Source organism: Marmota marmota, unplaced genomic scaffold (assembly GCF_001458135.2).
Source record: "Marmota marmota marmota unplaced genomic scaffold, marMar, whole genome shotgun sequence".
NCBI lineage: Eukaryota > Metazoa > Chordata > Mammalia > Rodentia > Sciuridae > Marmota > Marmota marmota.
Window position 1 is genome coordinate 44,855,190 of NW_025999842.1, and position 17,568 is coordinate 44,872,757.

The following is a 17,568-nucleotide window of genomic DNA, read 5'->3' on the forward strand; positions in this document are numbered from 1 at the left end:
GGAGCAAGTGCAGGGACTGCAACACATGGCCTCGTGCCCAGGGCTGAGTGACCAATTGAGGAGTGGGCTGTGGAGCAAGTGCAGGGACTGCAACACATGGCCTCGTGCCCAGGGCTGTACTGGGGTAAGCAGCCTGCCACTCATGAGCCTAGCATGGGGAGATGGCCTGCCACTGAGACCCCCTTAATGTATGCCATGTATGCAGTACTTCGTGCACTTGTCTCCACAATTCATATATACAGTGCAACAATTTTACTGATCATTTACATGTTCAGAATTGATTAGAGTGCCATATTACCAAAATTACCATATTACCTAATCAAAATAATGTATACCAAGAGATACAGAGATATGAAATTTAGAAATGGGTGATACAACACAAAATGGGCAGAAAGAATCCCCAGAGTGTAGTACTAGTCATCATAGGATCATCAATCAATCCTGTAAGTGGCTCTGAAACAGCTATTTAAGAAGAGGTTGTGGGTGGGATTCTTGAAGCTTCTAGCAACTTGAGAAGACAATTCCTTGCTGGTGCGGAATGCAATAGTGTTTCATACGCGGACTACTAAGAATTCAAACATCCAGGGCCATGATCAAATTTTTCCAGGCCAAAGATTACAGGATATAGTGATGACAGCCCAAATAATATAGACTCTGAGTATCAACATACTACTAAACAACTCTACAGACAGAGTACTGGTTATGAATGGCTTCAGTGTGTAGTGGGTACAATGTGGGCTAAACCATTAATTTCCACAGTGCTGATTCAAAGGACAATACCTAAAGCTAAAGATAAATGAAAAATTTATAAGAATATGCTTTAAAAATATCATAATAAATACACAAATAATCACAAGTGGTGAAAGTGGTGGTCTCTTTGGATACAGCACCCATTCGTTTTAAAAACACTAAAGAAAATAGGAATTTACCTCAACATCATAAAGGCTGAATGTGACAAACCTAAAACCAACATCATAATAAAAGGCAAAAAACTGAAAGTATTTCCTCTAAAATGAGGAATAAGACAAGAATGTCTATTCTCACCACTTCTAGTCAACATAGTACTTGAAACTCTAGCTAGAGTGATTAACATGAAAAGAAAAGTCAAGGAATACCAATAGAAAAAGAAGCAGTCAAATTGTCTCTCTTTGCTGATGATATGATCCTACACATAAAGACCCAAAAAACTCCACAAGAAGACATTTAAAGTAAAATAGCAGGTACAAGTTCAAAAAACAAATATCAAAATATTTCTTATGCATCAATACTGAGCTTGTTGAGAAAAAATCAGAAAAACAATTTCATTCATCATAGCCTCAAAAATAATTAAGTAAGTAAAAATACCTTAGAATAAATCCAATGAAGAAAGTGAAACACTTCTACAATAAAATGATAGAATACTAAAGAAAGAAATTGAAGAGCACCTTAGAAGATGAAAGATTTCCTATGTTCTTGAATACACAGGTGGACAAAAGAGTCATATTACCAAAATGGATCTACCGATTCAATGAAATCTACATGACTATACCAATGAGATTCTTCACAGAAATACAAAAATGCAGTCCTAAAATTCATATGGAAGAATAAAAGACCCAGAATAGCCAAAGCACTTTTGAGCAAAAGAGCAGTACAGGAGGTATCACAATACCTGATCTCCAATTATGCTTCAGAACTAGAGTAAGAAAATCACGGTGGTTTTCCCATTAAAGTAGACATAAGTAGACAATTAAAATAGACAATGGAATGTAATGAAAGACTGACTTGGAAACAAATCCACATAAATAAAGTCATCTGATGCTTGACAAAGGTGTCAAAACCATATTTTGTGGGCTGGGGTTGTGGCTCAGTGGTAGAGAGCTTGCCTAGCATGTTCAAGGCCCTGGATTTGATCTTCAGCACCATAGAAAAATAAATAAATAAAATAAAGGCATTGTGTCCAACTACAACTAAAAAATAAATATATATTTTTTAAAAATACAGCATATTTTGGGAAAGACAGCCTTTTAAACAAATGGTGCTCAGAAAACTGGATATCCAGCTGTCTAGATCCCTCTCTCTCAATCTGCATGAAAGTCAACTGAATCAATCAGTAGGATAGTGTCAAGTTAAAAAGATTCTGCAGAGCAAAAGAAACAATAAAGACTATGAAGAGAGAGCTTAAAGAACGTGAGAAAATCTGTGGTGCTATCTTCCCAAAGGAGATTAATATTCAGAATATAGGAATAACTGAAGAAACCTATCACTAAAAGAAATAATCCAATCAATAAATGGGCAAATGAACTAAACAGACATTTCTCAAAAGAAGAAACAATAATGGCCAACAAATTTACAAAAAAAAAATGTTCTATATCCTTAGCAATCAGGGAAATGAAAATCAAAACTACACTGAGATCTCATCTCACTCCAATTAAAATGGCAATCAAGGATACAAATAACAATAAATGCTGGTGAGAATGTGGGGAAAATGTGCCCTTATACATTGCAGGTGGGACTGCAAATTAGTATAGCCATTTTGGAAGCAATATGAATATTCCTCAAACCACTAGGAATGGAATCACCATATGACCCAGCCATCCCACTCCTTTTTATTTATACAAAAGAACTAAAATCAGCATGCTATAGTTCGTTATACAGGCATACCCATGTTTATAGCAGTGTAATTCACAGCAGCCAAGTTATGGAACCCACTTAGGTGTCTGTCAAGAGATGAATGGATATAGAAACTGTGATATATATAAACAACTGAGTTTTACTCAGTCATTAAGAGATGAAATTATGTCATTTTCTTGCAAATGGATGTCACTGGAAATCATTAGGCTAAGTAAAATATGCCAGACTCAGAAAGTGAATGGTTGAATATTTTCTTTTGTATGTGGAAGATAGAGAGAAAATGCATAAAAGGAGAAATGGAAAAGGGATCTTATGAAAACAAAAGGGAGACTAACGAAGTACGGGTAGAGGATTGAGAGGGAGAATGAAAGGGAAGGCACGGGAAAGTACTGGGGAATGAAATCTACCAGATTATGCTATTTCATATACAAATATATCACAATAAGTTCAGTTTTTTTTTTTCTTTTTGTGGGAGGTCATGGGGAAGGTACCACAGATTGAACTCAGGGACATCCCACCACTGAGCCAAATCCCCAGCCCTATTTTGTATTTTACTTAAAAGACAGGGTCTCACTGAGTTGCTTAGCACCTCGTTTTTGCTGAGACTGACTTTGAACTTGTGATTCTCCTGCCTCAGCCTCATGAGCCTCTGGGAACATAGGAATGTGCTACCACACCCAGCTCCAGTTTTTATATATAGGTGTAGATGGCATTAATTAAAACAACAACAATAGTGGAGATAAGTAGAGCAAGTTGATCAGGGAAGAGAAGAGGGGAGGGAAAGTGAAGACACTAGGGAATGAGAGTGATCAAATTATATTTTGTGCATGAATGAATATGGCATAATGAATCCCACTAACATATATAATTATAATGCACAAATTTAAAAACATAAAAAATTTTAATCCTTAAGTTGTATTGCCTATCATAAACATATAGATATTTGCATATTCATATGTAAGTCTGACATTCTTTAGGATTAACTAGGCTTCAAGCGGATGTATAGTTAAAATGGGGTGGAGAGATTATGGCTAAATTCAGAAATTCTTAAACTTCAAGGGACTAGAAGGAACCAGATGAACTTTCATAGAATATTGATTTAACAATTTATTGCTTTTTATTATGAATTGAATTGACCAACATAATGAAACATGTTCCAGCCACTAAGTATTAGGTATTAAGAGTAGATTTTTAATAACGAGTCGTCCAAGAAACTGAGTTATTTTTGAAACATTCATGGCCTTCTTCCAAACTGTTAAAAATGAACCTCCTGTGAAAATAGAAACATTTGTGCTTCCAGTTAATAAAAATGTGAATACAACTCAGAAACCTCAAAATATACAAAATAAGTTTTTTTTAAATTACAAGGTTTATAGAATATCATTATAGCTCTACCTGACAATTACATTTGGCATAGAAACAAGAAAATGTGAAGGAATGGATCTGACAAAATATTATCAAACAATGCTATAACCACCATATTATATGGAATCAATATAGGATAATTTCTAAGTATGATTATGCTATTTTAAATTTTAAAAATTAAGGCCCACAGCCATGCCCTTCTTACCCCTGCTTAGAATGTTTTGTTTTCTGGTTTAAAGCTTTTGCTAAAAGGAAGGAGAGTAGGTAACTGTTCATTATTCAAATGACAATAAAACTAAGCAATATCTGGCAAGTTTATAACCCTGGGCTTAGAGTCAGTGCAAGAAAAGATGGTTTGCAGCTAATGCATCTACCCAGTTCTAATTCTAACATGCTGATATTTAAATGTATAATATTTATATAATATTTGATAGCTTAAATTTTTAAGGAAGAAATGACTATATAGTGAAAAATATTCCCTCAGGGATTCAAGCTAGCCTCTAGTTTAAATCTGTTTTAGATCTAATATAAGGTGTATGACTTTGGGCAGTTATTCATCTTCAATGAAACTTTTAACTCAAAAATAAGGATATTTATCACCCACTTTGTATAATTGTTATAGACATTAAATGAAACGATATATGAAGATTTTTTTTCATTATATTTACCTGATGCTCAATAAATATATAACTGTCTTTCTCTATACCTGGTCTTTCTACTTTCACCTCAACCATCTCTATTACTCATTATATTCTCTATCTTGGTGGACAACGTTAACTTACACTCCTCTAACTGAACAAATAAAAAATCAGTGAGTCATCTTCCATGCCCCTGGTAAAATACAATTGCCAAGTGTTAATGATCTGATATCTTCATCCCCATTGAAATCTGTCTTGTCATGTTGACTTCCACAGCTATTGCCATATTAATCTTGTGACTCTTATCAAGAGCTCCAGATTCAGACCCTTACAATTTACCCTCCAATATCTTTAGTCTTTGTAGCTTCTAAGCCTAAGACATTATATCACTTCCATGCTTAAGACGTATTAGCTCTCCTTTAATCAGTCCAAACATGAGGGAACTGTGCAACTCACAGTGATTCCCACAGTTATCTATCTATAGATGCTCATTTTCTTTGGGAAAACCACCCTTCCCTCTCTGATGTAGACTTGTGATCTAAATGGAGATAACAACCTCTTATGTATTCCCTTTTTCCTGTATTACAATTATGGATCAGAACTTGGGCATCTGCCTTCAGTTCAGCCAGTTAGCGTTCAGCCATTTTTACTCTGGTATCTAGTGTTTAACCTAGATACCAGAGTAAAAATGACAAAATAATTATATGTTCAGTGCACAGGAAGAAACTAACAAGTTAGTCATTATATGATGTACACAATGGAAAGGGTAATACTGGAAAGTCTACTTTAATATAATAAGGGATAAGGATGCAATTCTTGGTACAGACAGGTTAGTCAACAGAATGGTCAGAGTTGTGGTCAGAGAAAGTAAACCTTTAGAGAAATTGAAAAGAGGTGCAGGGGTCCATCACTGAAGGAATGCAGGGAGGTGGATAATTATAGGTAGTATGCCATGCCTGGGAACTGTGTACCCAGTCTGACAGCAAGGGTATGGTGCTACAGAGGCAAGGGAGAGGTACAGAGAAATAATACCAGGGTATGATTATCACAGATTGCTGGATTTTAATCTTAAATCAAAAATCAGAATGCTTTTAGGATAACAAAAACAATTTAAGATGCATATAAGATATTGATTTTAGAAATGCTGTTACTGCAGTAGCTAAATGATGTATTGAGAATGATTTATCCAAAATCTAATTAAGATCACATAGAGAAATAATAATGAAACTTTTTGAGAAATGATAGTTTCCCTAGAAAAATCCAGATAATAGAGAGGAGGGAACAAAATAAAGTCTGAAAAGACTGAAAATGAAAGAACTTCATACTTTAGGAGAAACAACTTATAGAGGAGCATGAGTGTATGATACAGAAAATGTAAAATATCTATGAGATGCATAACTGAAAATTTCCCAGTGTTAATGTAAGGGCAAGTGTTTCAGAGTTAATGTTTGATAGTTAGGTCGTGGCCAGATATACCAATGACCATACTGGCATTAATGCAAACAGACTGCTCAGGTGTTTTATCCAGAAAGAGTGAAAAGAGCATCAGGCTGAAGACAGAAATTATCCTAAAAAATGGAGGAAATGGAAAAGCCTAGAACAAACAAAACGTACTTTGTTAGTGATATGGGGAATGAGTTAGCTCCCTCTGTGCTTTTTCCATATGCTATATCAAAGTAATATATTAGTGTATTAATGAAAATATACTGTGATCATTTATATATCTATTTTACTTAGTATGAGGTCTTAACTTTTTTTACAATAATTACATTCAGCTTACTAAAAGAATGATAACCAATAATTCTTATATGACTTTGAGTCATTCAAGTTTTGATTGCATTACATTTTATAAGCATACCTGTCATTTGATTTATGTTAGAAATGAGTTTAACTGAGGACATCAGTGCTTTTTCTCGTATGTTGAAGTCACTTGGGAGAATTGGATCATCTTCATCTGTGAGTGGCCTATGTGGGAAACCCACTAGAAATTCTGCTGAACTTTCAAAGAAAGAGCGATATATTGCTGCTGCACAAAATTCTATGGCAAGTAGAAAATTGAAAGTGAAGTCTCTTTCAGTTGCAGAAGAATATTGGAATCTAAAAGAGATAATTAGCAACATGAGTTACAAAATACTTTATTATAAATGCAAATAAAAGACCAAATGTGTTTTTTCCTGTGTTCCTTAGATTTAGTATGCAATTTACTGACCAGTTTACTCACCAGAATCTACAACACACTATGTGGGAGTTAATCCCCACAATATCTTCTGTATTCTACCTGGCTGAACAATCTCTTGAACAGAGAAAGAGAAGCCTAAATTTTGAATTATAATTTTGAAAAATATAACATATAGCAATCCCTCTCTTAACTTCCATAAGATTTATTCTTCTCCATTCCCCATTGTATTTCTCCTATAGTTAATTTCTACCATACTCACTTCTTTGAGCATTAATTGCTATAAATGAAGGAAGCTCAGGGACTGGGTAAAATGAATTAACATAATGAGCAGAGGGTTATCTGACAGTAATTTCTTAGAATTTTCCAACAAAAAGCACATTTTACACTAATGCTTATTAAATTCAGTTTGTTAGAATATATTTTCATTTATGGAAAGTAAGAAATGGATTCAGAATTTGCTATAGTATCAAAGTAACTTCTTGGTTGTGACTTGGGTAATAAGCAGTTCCACCTTTCTTTTGATTCCACTTCATTTAAAGTTTTGAAGTTACAAATTGAAAGATAATTCTTTATTGCAAAAAGTAACTGTAAAAATTTAATAAAATATAATATTAAAACTATATGTTTGATGATATCAGAGAGACAACAAATTTTGAGAAATTATAAAAATGGAATTTAGAATTGTAATGCAAAATAATAATAATAATAGAGTTCATGTAAAAAAATAAATAAATAAAAATTTAAAAAAATGGAATTTAGAAAAGAAAGGAAGCCATGTGGTAAGTATGATATATGTGGATATTGTCCACTCAAAATAATAGATGTTTTTGAGTGTATCCATTTTCTAATCCACATCTTCTTTTGCCTTTGAAGACTGTTGTGCAAATGTTGAGAAGATGAGAAGAGTCTGAAGAATCATAGACTAGGAGAAGAAATCTTATAGTTAATGACTAATTACATAGGAGAGGCCCTGATATATATTCCTAAATTTCATTTAGGACCAGGCACAAAAATAATTCTCCTTGTAGTGGAATAATACCATCCATAGGCAAAATTTTTTCCTACAATTTTCAATTGAATTTTCTAGCACACATCCAATATATCTGAGTAAATAAGAAAATAAATATCTGAAAAGCAAGAGGAAACACACAAACAGATACATGGGCATTCATGAATAACAAGATGCAAAAGAGATACATATATTGGAGCTATTAGGGGTGGACTTTAAAATAGACATAATAATGAAGGGTAAGTTGATAAATTTTAGAAGACAGCTTATATAAAAATTTAATCAAATGGAATTCCAATAGTAAATTTATAATAACAACTTAAGATTTCAGTGGAAGAATTTAACAGCAGAGCACATGTAGCAGGCAGAATGAAACAAAAAATAACATTGTATCATGTATCAAATGATGAGAAAGAAAAATAACATAGAAAAAAGAGATGAAAGTAATGAAAGTACATAAAATCATGAAAATTTCCTGTGGTACAAGAACAAAAGGTTTAATCTATATTTAAGGAAGTTTCTTAAAAAGAGCATTTTTACAAATCAATAAAATCAATATTGGAAAAGAAAGTGACTGAAAATTTTCCAAAACTAATGGAAGATACCCAGCTACAAATCTAGCAGCTACAAATTCCAAGCAGATTCATTACAGAAAATATGTCAAGGAATATAAAAGTAAAATTACAGAAAAGGGAAAGTAAACATTTAAAATTGGACAAAAAAAAGTCTAAAAATAATCAATAGAAAGTTAGCTTTAGATTTTAAAAGTGGACATAAGAAGTAACCTAGAAAAAAACTTCCTAATAGAAAATGTAGTTAAATATATATGCATATGTAATATACATATTTATACATGAATACACAAATTTATAAAATTGAGTTATATAACTAATTAAAATATTCTTCAGAAATAAAAGCAAAAATCACAAAATTTTAGATAAACAAATTGAGGGTATTTGTGATCAGAAATCTGAAAGAAAGCAATTTCTAAAAGGACTTCTAAGGAGAAAAAAACAATATACTAGAAGATGATTTAGAGATGTCAAATGAAATATAGAGGAATGGGAAAAAATATAATTCAGGTGCTGCTAAACAAATGTTACTTTTTAAAATAATTATTTGTAATAATATTTATCAAGTTAAATTACTACAATTGTACACCTTGCCCTTTTCACAAATAGTGAAGTCTCTATATTTACCTCCTTCAGAATATCAAACTTAACAAAGAGCAAAGCATGAATATAAGTGACTTATAGACACCTACTTCATTGGAGTACATATGGGAAATTTCTAAATTTGTTGCTCCAAAAACCAAGACTCAACAAATCACAATGGATTAACATCATACAAAATTATTTTTTTTACATCACAAAAGATTCATAACAACAACAAAAACCCCAGGAAACTTCACATACTTTATATATTTGGAAATAAAGTAATACACTGAAACTAGGTTGAAGAAAAATTCACAATAAAAATTAGAAAATAACATTTATTAAATGTAATGAAAACATGACATACTAAAATTTGTGGGATATAGGTAAAATCATATCTAAAAGAAAGCTATACTCAATGCATCTGAATTATCTACAATTTCATTTCTTTTTTAAAATAACTTTTATTTATTTATTTTTATGTGGTATTGAGGATCGAACCCAGGGCCTTACACATGCAAGGTGGGCACTCTACCGCTGAGCCATAACCCCAGCTTCTACATTTTCATTTCTTGATGTGAGTAAAAATAACAAATGAAAACAAATTAGCTGAAAAAGGCAAAATTACAGTTAGGAGAAAAGTTAATGAAATAAAATATAAGCCTCAAATAGAATTCTAGAAGTGAAAAATCATTCTTAGATAAAATGTGAGAAAGAAATTATACCAATTTTACAGAAAATCTTCTAGAGGTAGTTTACAACTCATTCTCTGAGCCAGCATATCTCTTTATAGTCAAAGTTAGACAAAATAGGAAAAGAAAATATCCAGAAAATCTTGCTGAAGAGTGTAGATAAAAAATTAACTATTTCAGTTTATCAGATGAAATAACAGATAAATAAATAACCATATTATGGCAATTTGATTTATTCCAGAGGTGAAAGATGAATATGTCATCTGAAGCCAATCTATTTTTCACATTAACCAAAAAATGAAGAAAAAAGTCACATGATTTTCTAAATATCTGCAAAAATTATGTAGTGATTCAATGTCTATTGATAAGCAAAAATAGCAAGCTAAGAGTCGAAGAACAGATGTTATCAGACAAAAATTATCTATCATAATTCTTATCCTAATTTTACCGCTTTTATTCAACATTGTACAGCAATGCAATTAGACAATAAAATTAAGCATCACAATTTTAAAGGAATAAATTCCCAATATTTACATAGTAATTTATATGTGTAGAATATGAAAAAAAACTTCTAACCTATTAGAAAGTAATAAGTGAAGATAGCAAGATTCTCAGATATTAAATTATCCAAAAAAAATCACTTGTATTTGTACATATACAAGTAGCAAAATAAATGGAAAAATATTATTTACGTGAAATGGCACAACTTTGCTAATAAGGCATGGACTAATGGGGATAATTGTAGGCTCGTGGGTGTGGTTGAAGGAAGCAGGTCACTGGGGACATGGCCTAGTTTACACCTGTCTATCTCTTCCTTCTGCTCTCTCTCCCACCCCTCCCCCTCTGCTTTCTAGCTGCAATGAGCTAAGCAGTTTTTCTCCACCATGCCTTTCCACCATGCCCTTCCACCATAATGTTCTGCCTCATCTCAAGGTCAGAGCAACAGAGTCAGTCAATCATAAACTGGGACCTATGAAACCATGACCCCCAAATAAACTTTTCCTCCTCTAAGTTATTCTTGTCAGGTATTTTGATTGCAATGATGAAAAGCTGACTGATTCAGACATAAGAACTATTTTAATATGAACAATATTGTCAGAGAATACCATGAAACTTCGTTCTGAAAGAAGTGAATACATACAAGATCCTTTTATTCTTCTCTGGTGGATGAAATGACTGTAATTTGAGTTGCAGATAAAAATGGTAAAGCTATTTTCTAAACATTCTGGAAAATATGAAAACTGTATATTTAAGGGGAAAAAGCAAACACCATACATATTATACAGTACAAACTAGAAAGAAACTGATATTTAATTGTATCACAGAAGGTAATTATCTTACATGTCATTGAACATTGGTTTTCCAATGTCAATGAGGGCTTGATGGGCATCCCACATGTAAAGTATTGCTGTGTCTTTATCAGTGTTGTACACAGGAGTACCTCCAACAATGGACAATATCTTCCTGGACTGCAAATACTTCAGAAAAAAATATGATCAATTGTGAATAGAATTCAAAGCCAAATTAAAATAAATTTAATCACTCTGCTCATAAACTCCCCACTGAGAAATACTAGACTAGATGATTGTCTAGACATAGATTTATTATCAAAAGAAAATTTAACAATTGAAAATGGCATTAACTTATCATTTTCTTTACACAAAGATTTATGCCAATTTGCTTATAAAAATTATAATTTGATACTTATTTTTATATCAATTTTACTGAAAAACACTTTTAAAAATAAAGTTATACTAGCTTATTGCTACTTTTCCATTTAGTATCATTTTAAGATACCAAGAAGAATATTTCCAGAAAGGGATGTCATTCTATACTAATAATTGTAAATGTTTAGTAAATTTTAAAACCGTAAATCTAATGAAAGATGTTTACTGTCTTTATTCATGCAACTCAGAAAAAAAAAAATCACTGCATTCTTTTACCTGGTAAAACTTTTTGGCTGTATCCATAGCTTGTGGGAAGGATGCACGACATTCCTCAATAGAATAACAGAAGTAAGACCTGTGTTCTTCTGGAGATAGAAACACTATCTCCTGTGATATATTTCTCAAAAACCCAGATTCAATTGCAGCAAGAAAATATATCGTAAGCACATAGAAATTAAAGCCTACAAAGTAATAGAAGAAAGGTGTCTAGAATTAATATCTATTCAAGAGAAGAACTAGAGAAAGGACTATGGCTCTGCCTATGTAACTCCGTCAGTTTATTCCACAAACTATTGTATTGGAATTTGTTCTCTAAGAAATACAAAAGATTGAAAGAAATTAGGGTTAATCATAGTCAGGAAATCTTTCATGCTGGGGGATTGTTGGTGCACATAGTTACAAATATACATAAATCTCCCTAATTAAACCAATTTCCCAAATATAGATGTTGTATATTTCCTCCTCAGACAGGAAGCATATAAAAAAGATGTGGCAAAGGAAAATATTTCCCTCAGTTGGTGTATATATGTATGTACATAATATTTAATACTTATAACTTGTGGAAACTCTTTGCCTAAATTGAGGAAGAAGTTTTGAATTTATTTGTTTCCCACCCTCCTTTTAGTTCTTTGTGATATCCATGTTTCTTTTAAAAAAAATTTAAAATATGTTCTAATTAGTTATGCACGACAGTAGTATAAATAAAGTATAACTTCTCATTCTTCTGGTTATACATGTTGCAGAATCACACTGGTCATGTAATTCATACATGTGCATAGGGTAATGAAGTCCAATTCATTCTATTATCCTTCCTTCTCCATACCTCTTCCCCTCCCTTCACTCCCCTCTGCCTAATACAAGTGCCTCTATTCTTCCCTAGCAAACCTCCTCCCCTTATTGTGAATTAGCATCCATGTATCAGAAAAAAAATTGGGGGCTTTGGTTTTTTGGGATTGGCTTATTTCTTATTTCCTTTCTATCCAACCTGCTGGACATTTCCTTAACTTTAATTCAATATATTTCTTTAGATTCTTAAGGCTAACTCATTTCAACCAAGGGCTCACTCTTAGACTCCTACACAAAGAGTGAGCAATTTCTCTGTTTGGATTGTTTATCTATTTCTGAGTTCCTGTGTTCACCTTGTGTAATAGGACTCTATCAGCTTCCAGGCCTGGGTTTATCATAAACCGATTTCTCAGAGGGACTTCTGTGGTCACAGGTATGATTCAATCCCTTCTGTCAGTGTAGTACATCCTCTGGTTGTTAAGTTTCTGCTTAACAACCAGAGAATAGTTTTGGTTGTCGATATGATTGATAATGAGAAGCAAAGATAAATATGACACAAAACATGAGGGCAAAAACAAGTCATGGACAAAGGATTGCAAGGAATATTCTTCTGTCATGTGGATGATAAGTTATTTCTTCATTATTCAAAGCCTGATATGCTCGATAATTTTATTCCACTTATTTATACTTTAACATGAATCATCACAACTGAATAATTGCTAATAAAATCCTTACTTTGATTTGTCTGTAATAGACCTAAAAGACCTCTATTAATTACAAAGTGTGACCATCCTTTTGAAATGTGCATTTATAAGATTCACTTTTAAAAATTTTGTCTTTAGTGGATTTTATTTGGGAATGAACCTTGGAGAATCTACATATACATTACAACTAGCCTATAGTAAAATTCTACCAGAAGGACTGAAAAAATCTTACAGTTGCAAATGTGAAATCACTATCAAGTTATTTTTTTTTTAATTCTTTCTTGCAGATTAGGGGTTTAGGAAGGCAAGCTGTCACAGCAATTATAAAATAGACTTTAGAGGTAGAAGGATGATTGGGATCTATTACTGTCTTTATACAAAGAAACAAATTACTCAACTTCTTTTACATTCTATTTGATGATCTATATTATAGGAATAGTAATATGGTAAATATTGAATTAAAATAATTCTCTGAAGGGGCTTTGGTAAAGTTCTAGAGTATAGTTCAGTGTGAAATAAATTGTATAATTGGGAAAGGAGCTGAGAGTATGTGGAAAAAGCATCAGAAACATCAGAAGTCTGTATTCTTTAATATATAACTAAGCATAATAATATGTTATATATTATAATTTAGAAATGACCATCGTAAGAGTTATCTTTTCTATTATTTTTTTCTCATTAGAACTGATTAATCCCTAGGGAGATTAGAGAGAAAACTGCATATTGTTACAAAGGAAATGTCAGGATTCACCTAACTCATCCTGTATGATATAAAAATAGAATAAGCCTCATGGCCACAGATCATAAAGGATCATGGGGCATAACACTTACCTCCCCAGCCACTGTCAATTGATATACAGCCAGGGAATTCACCTTCATATGCACAGACTGAACTATTAGAAGGCTTGACAAATCGACCTACAAAATAAACAGAGTAGATTTTTAAAAACCCTCTAAAATGAAGTTTAAACTTTATAATAGAGAATCATGAAAAAGAGGTGAAAAGATACACAGGTTCCTTGAACAAAAATAAATAAATTAATTAATTTTAAAAAGAAGGAGGAGGAGGAGGAGGAGAAAGGAGGATTAATTCTTGCTGGTGATGTTATCCATAGTACCTCATTTATTTACACGTACTTTTGAGTGTTGGAAGATTTTCAAAGACATCAAGTCTGTAAAAGTCTCTCTTGACTAAGCAGAACCAACAGAACATTTCACTTCCAAGGCAGCCTCTGAGTCAACTGGTTCTTCCTAAATAAACTAAGAACTTCCTAAAATAATTAACTGTACAAGAAGTGATTTTCTGCATCAAGGTATGACATTCTAATACTTCTTTCTTTCTGAGCTCAGATTGAGTTTCTTAGGGGTCTGGTCACGTCCACAGAAGACAGATTTGAAATATAATTTCAGGAAACATATTACAGTTCAGTTAGGCAAACTCAGTAATAAGAAAACTGGTCTAAGGATTAGAGAGAAGTTATGCTAGGTAGAAAAATGCTCTTAGAGGAAGAAAAAAAAAAGAACTTTCTAAAAATGCTGAGTTCCACATTGAAGCATCTAATCTCTGCTTGGTTTTCCCAACCTAGTTGTTTCAGTACAAGAAGTGAGTAGTTTATTCACTAGTAATGATCTTCCCTATTTTCTTTCCAAAGGAATTCAATACTGAGTGTGATGTCTTAGCTTCTCTTTCCATTAATATTATATGAGGCAAAACCCAGGCTTTTCAGAGAAAGTATATTGTTTCCTTTATTTTGTATAAAATTTCACCCTTGGTCTTAAACACCTTAAAACTCTTAGTAATGAAGAAAGAAAGATGCGAAATTTATTGGAAATAATTAAAATATACATACCTGTTTTATATAGCTTTCCATAAAGTAAGGTGAGTCCCCACAGCACGTTGCCTGTATCATTTTTTCCAAATTGAACAAAATATTTGTTTGATTCTCTTATAAGGATTTTATATATTTGCAGTCGATCCTTATACTTCCAGAGATCAATGATTATTTTATTATCCTGTACTGGAAATTCTGCTATGTCCCCATTAATCTGGTCCCAAAAAGGAGGGTATCTGTCATTTCCATGTGTGACTGACCCTGGAATTTGGGCTGATCCCACAGAAAAGCAGCTAAGGAATAGAAAAGTAGGGATCACCAAAGCAGACCACATCTTCTCACTGCCTTTGGGATTAAGCGTAAGTCTCAAATGAGAGCAAATTATATAGCAAGTGAAAGTCAAACAATCCCTCTGCCAATTCAAGAACAAATCTCTGATCAGACAGTAAGCTGATCAAAGTGCACTTATGTAACTAATTCGCAAATAAATGGGCATCTTCCAACGTATATTTAGTAACTAAAATGGTTGAAGGCTATTTCAAAATGCTTCCAGGAAGTAATTTGAATAGAATATTTACTGCAAATAGTCAAATGGTCAATTATTTCTCATAGTTTAAATTAAACGTGGTCAAGTTTTCCAAAATAATGCTGTAAGTATTTATTCAACCCAAATTAGTACTTTAAATATTTTGCAAAGACTGTCTCCCATTTGACAATGATCAGCCAAAACAAAACAAAAAACAAAAACAAAGAGAAAGAAATCAAATAAGTTTTGCCTTGGATAGATTAAAAGATAAAATTAAACTCTATATTTAATATCATATATTAATACATTTTCTTTCTTTCTTTCTTTCTTGAAAGGCCCTTTTAAATCATTGTTATATGTAATCTTGCAATAATTCTATGAGAAATACATTTCTACCACCATTTGAAAGATTATAAAAACAGTAGAGCCAAAACAAAAGATTTAAGTACCATTGACTGGGGTTTACACAGGATATAAACTGTTTGCATTTCTTTTCTTTTATTTCCTTTTTATTTTTATTTTTTTTTGGGGGGGGGGTATGGGAGTACCAGGGATTGAACTCAGGGGCACTCAGCCACATCCCCAGCACAATTTTGTATTTTATTTTGAGACAGGGTCTCACTGAATTGCTTAGCACCTTGCTTTTGCTGAGACTGGCTTTGGACTGGTGATCCTCCTGTTTCAGCCTCCCAAGCCACAGGAATTACAGGTGTGCTCCAACATGCCAGGCTATAAGCTGTATCTATTTCTAAAAGATAGATATAAAACATAATAACTCACAGGTTATTGTGTAGGTAATACAGAAGTTACACACCTCAGAGTCAACTGATTAAAGCCGACAACAAGTTGTATTGATATCATGTTACAGAGCACTTCACCTTCAGTATATTCTTTCTGAAGATTCATTAATTCAGTCTGATCATGAGAAAACAGCTAAAAATCCAAATTTAATAAGTGATATTTGATATTATGTATCCTCTGCTTGGATTCGAGACCACAAAAGGGACACTAGCAGGAGAAATTGAGAAAATCCAAATGAAGTCTATGGATTATTCTGTTGTATCATATTAATATTAATTTCTTAGTTTTAATACTTCTACCATAGTTATAACACATGAGGGCACCTAGGTGAAAATTATACAGGAATTTTCAGCAATCACTTTGCTACTCATTTGTAAATCTAAAATGATCTCAAATTTAAAACAAAATATTCCAGTCAAAAACTTTGAAAAATTTAATGTAATCAAATAAAAACGCATACGCTGATAATGATTTAAGAGTTCATGAATGACACAAAGTTTATTTCACCGACAAGTAAATGAAGGCATGGCAGTTGATTTGACCAGGGACCCAAAACTTCATAAATTTCACAGCTGAAACAAGATCACAAAAATTTTAAGCCCAGCTCTCTATTCTTTCAACTAAGTCAACCTACTACTATCATTAAAATTATTCTGGAAATATGAAAAACAAAACAAACAAAAATTCTTGAAAGGTCATTATTGAAGCATATTAAATTTAGATAGGAACTTCTAAGTTATTTTAATAGCAAAAAGGCAATCTAATAAACTTAATGAATCACAACAGAGCATTTCTTCTTTGTGAATAATACTGACCCATTCAGGAAAAATGGAAAAAGGAGGGGGGAAATTCTAAACAGAGAGAATAATACCATATATTTTGTTATATTTTCTTTACATACAGGCACACACTCCACATCCCAGTGGTGCTAGGGGAGTGGGAAAGTTTTCTGAGAACCCAAAGAAGATATCCAGAGATCGGATGTGAGATGTAAGTTTATTGAGAACTGCTTACTGGAAAGATCCAGTGGGATGAGCTTGAGAGGTGTTTACCAGAAAGTTCAGAGGCAATGGACTGGACAGGTGCACCTCCATTTCACACGTTGTCTCAGGTATGTCACCAAAATATAGCACCTGTAGCTATTGGGATAGATTAAAAGATAAAATGAAATGAAATATTTTGTTGCATGGTGGCCAGCTGGACAACCACTTTCCTCTCCTGCTTCCTGGGGGCAGTTTTTATAGATTAGGTAACTATATTACAAAAGTAGGGACATTAGCTTAGCTTGCTTTGTCCAGCCGTATAAACAGCATCCCAAGGAACATG

The 17,568-nt window shown here is 32.8% G+C and overlaps 1 protein-coding gene and 1 long non-coding RNA gene across 2 annotated transcripts in view; one reads left to right on the forward strand and one right to left on the reverse strand.

The window, feature by feature from the left end:
- Window positions 1-3,704: 3,704 nt before the first annotated feature.
- On the reverse strand, window positions 3,705-15,304 carry LOC107155245 (protein LEG1 homolog). Its single transcript, XM_015501095.2, has 6 exons — window positions 14,934-15,304; window positions 13,915-14,001; window positions 11,591-11,775; window positions 10,989-11,125; window positions 6,472-6,710; window positions 3,705-3,880 (listed from the first exon to the last, which is right to left on the reverse strand). Exons 1-6 carry the CDS (start codon window positions 15,247-15,249, stop codon window positions 3,774-3,776), a joined length of 1,071 nt encoding a protein of 356 aa, XP_015356581.1. The 5' UTR covers window positions 15,250-15,304; the 3' UTR covers window positions 3,705-3,773.
- Window positions 14,260-17,568, forward strand: part of LOC125615025 — a 34,991-nt gene continuing 31,682 nt past the window's right edge. The window contains exons 1-2 of the long non-coding RNA XR_007345592.1: window positions 14,260-14,396; window positions 17,146-17,353. This is a non-coding gene — a long non-coding RNA (uncharacterized LOC125615025). The remainder of the gene's footprint in view (window positions 14,397-17,145; window positions 17,354-17,568) is intronic.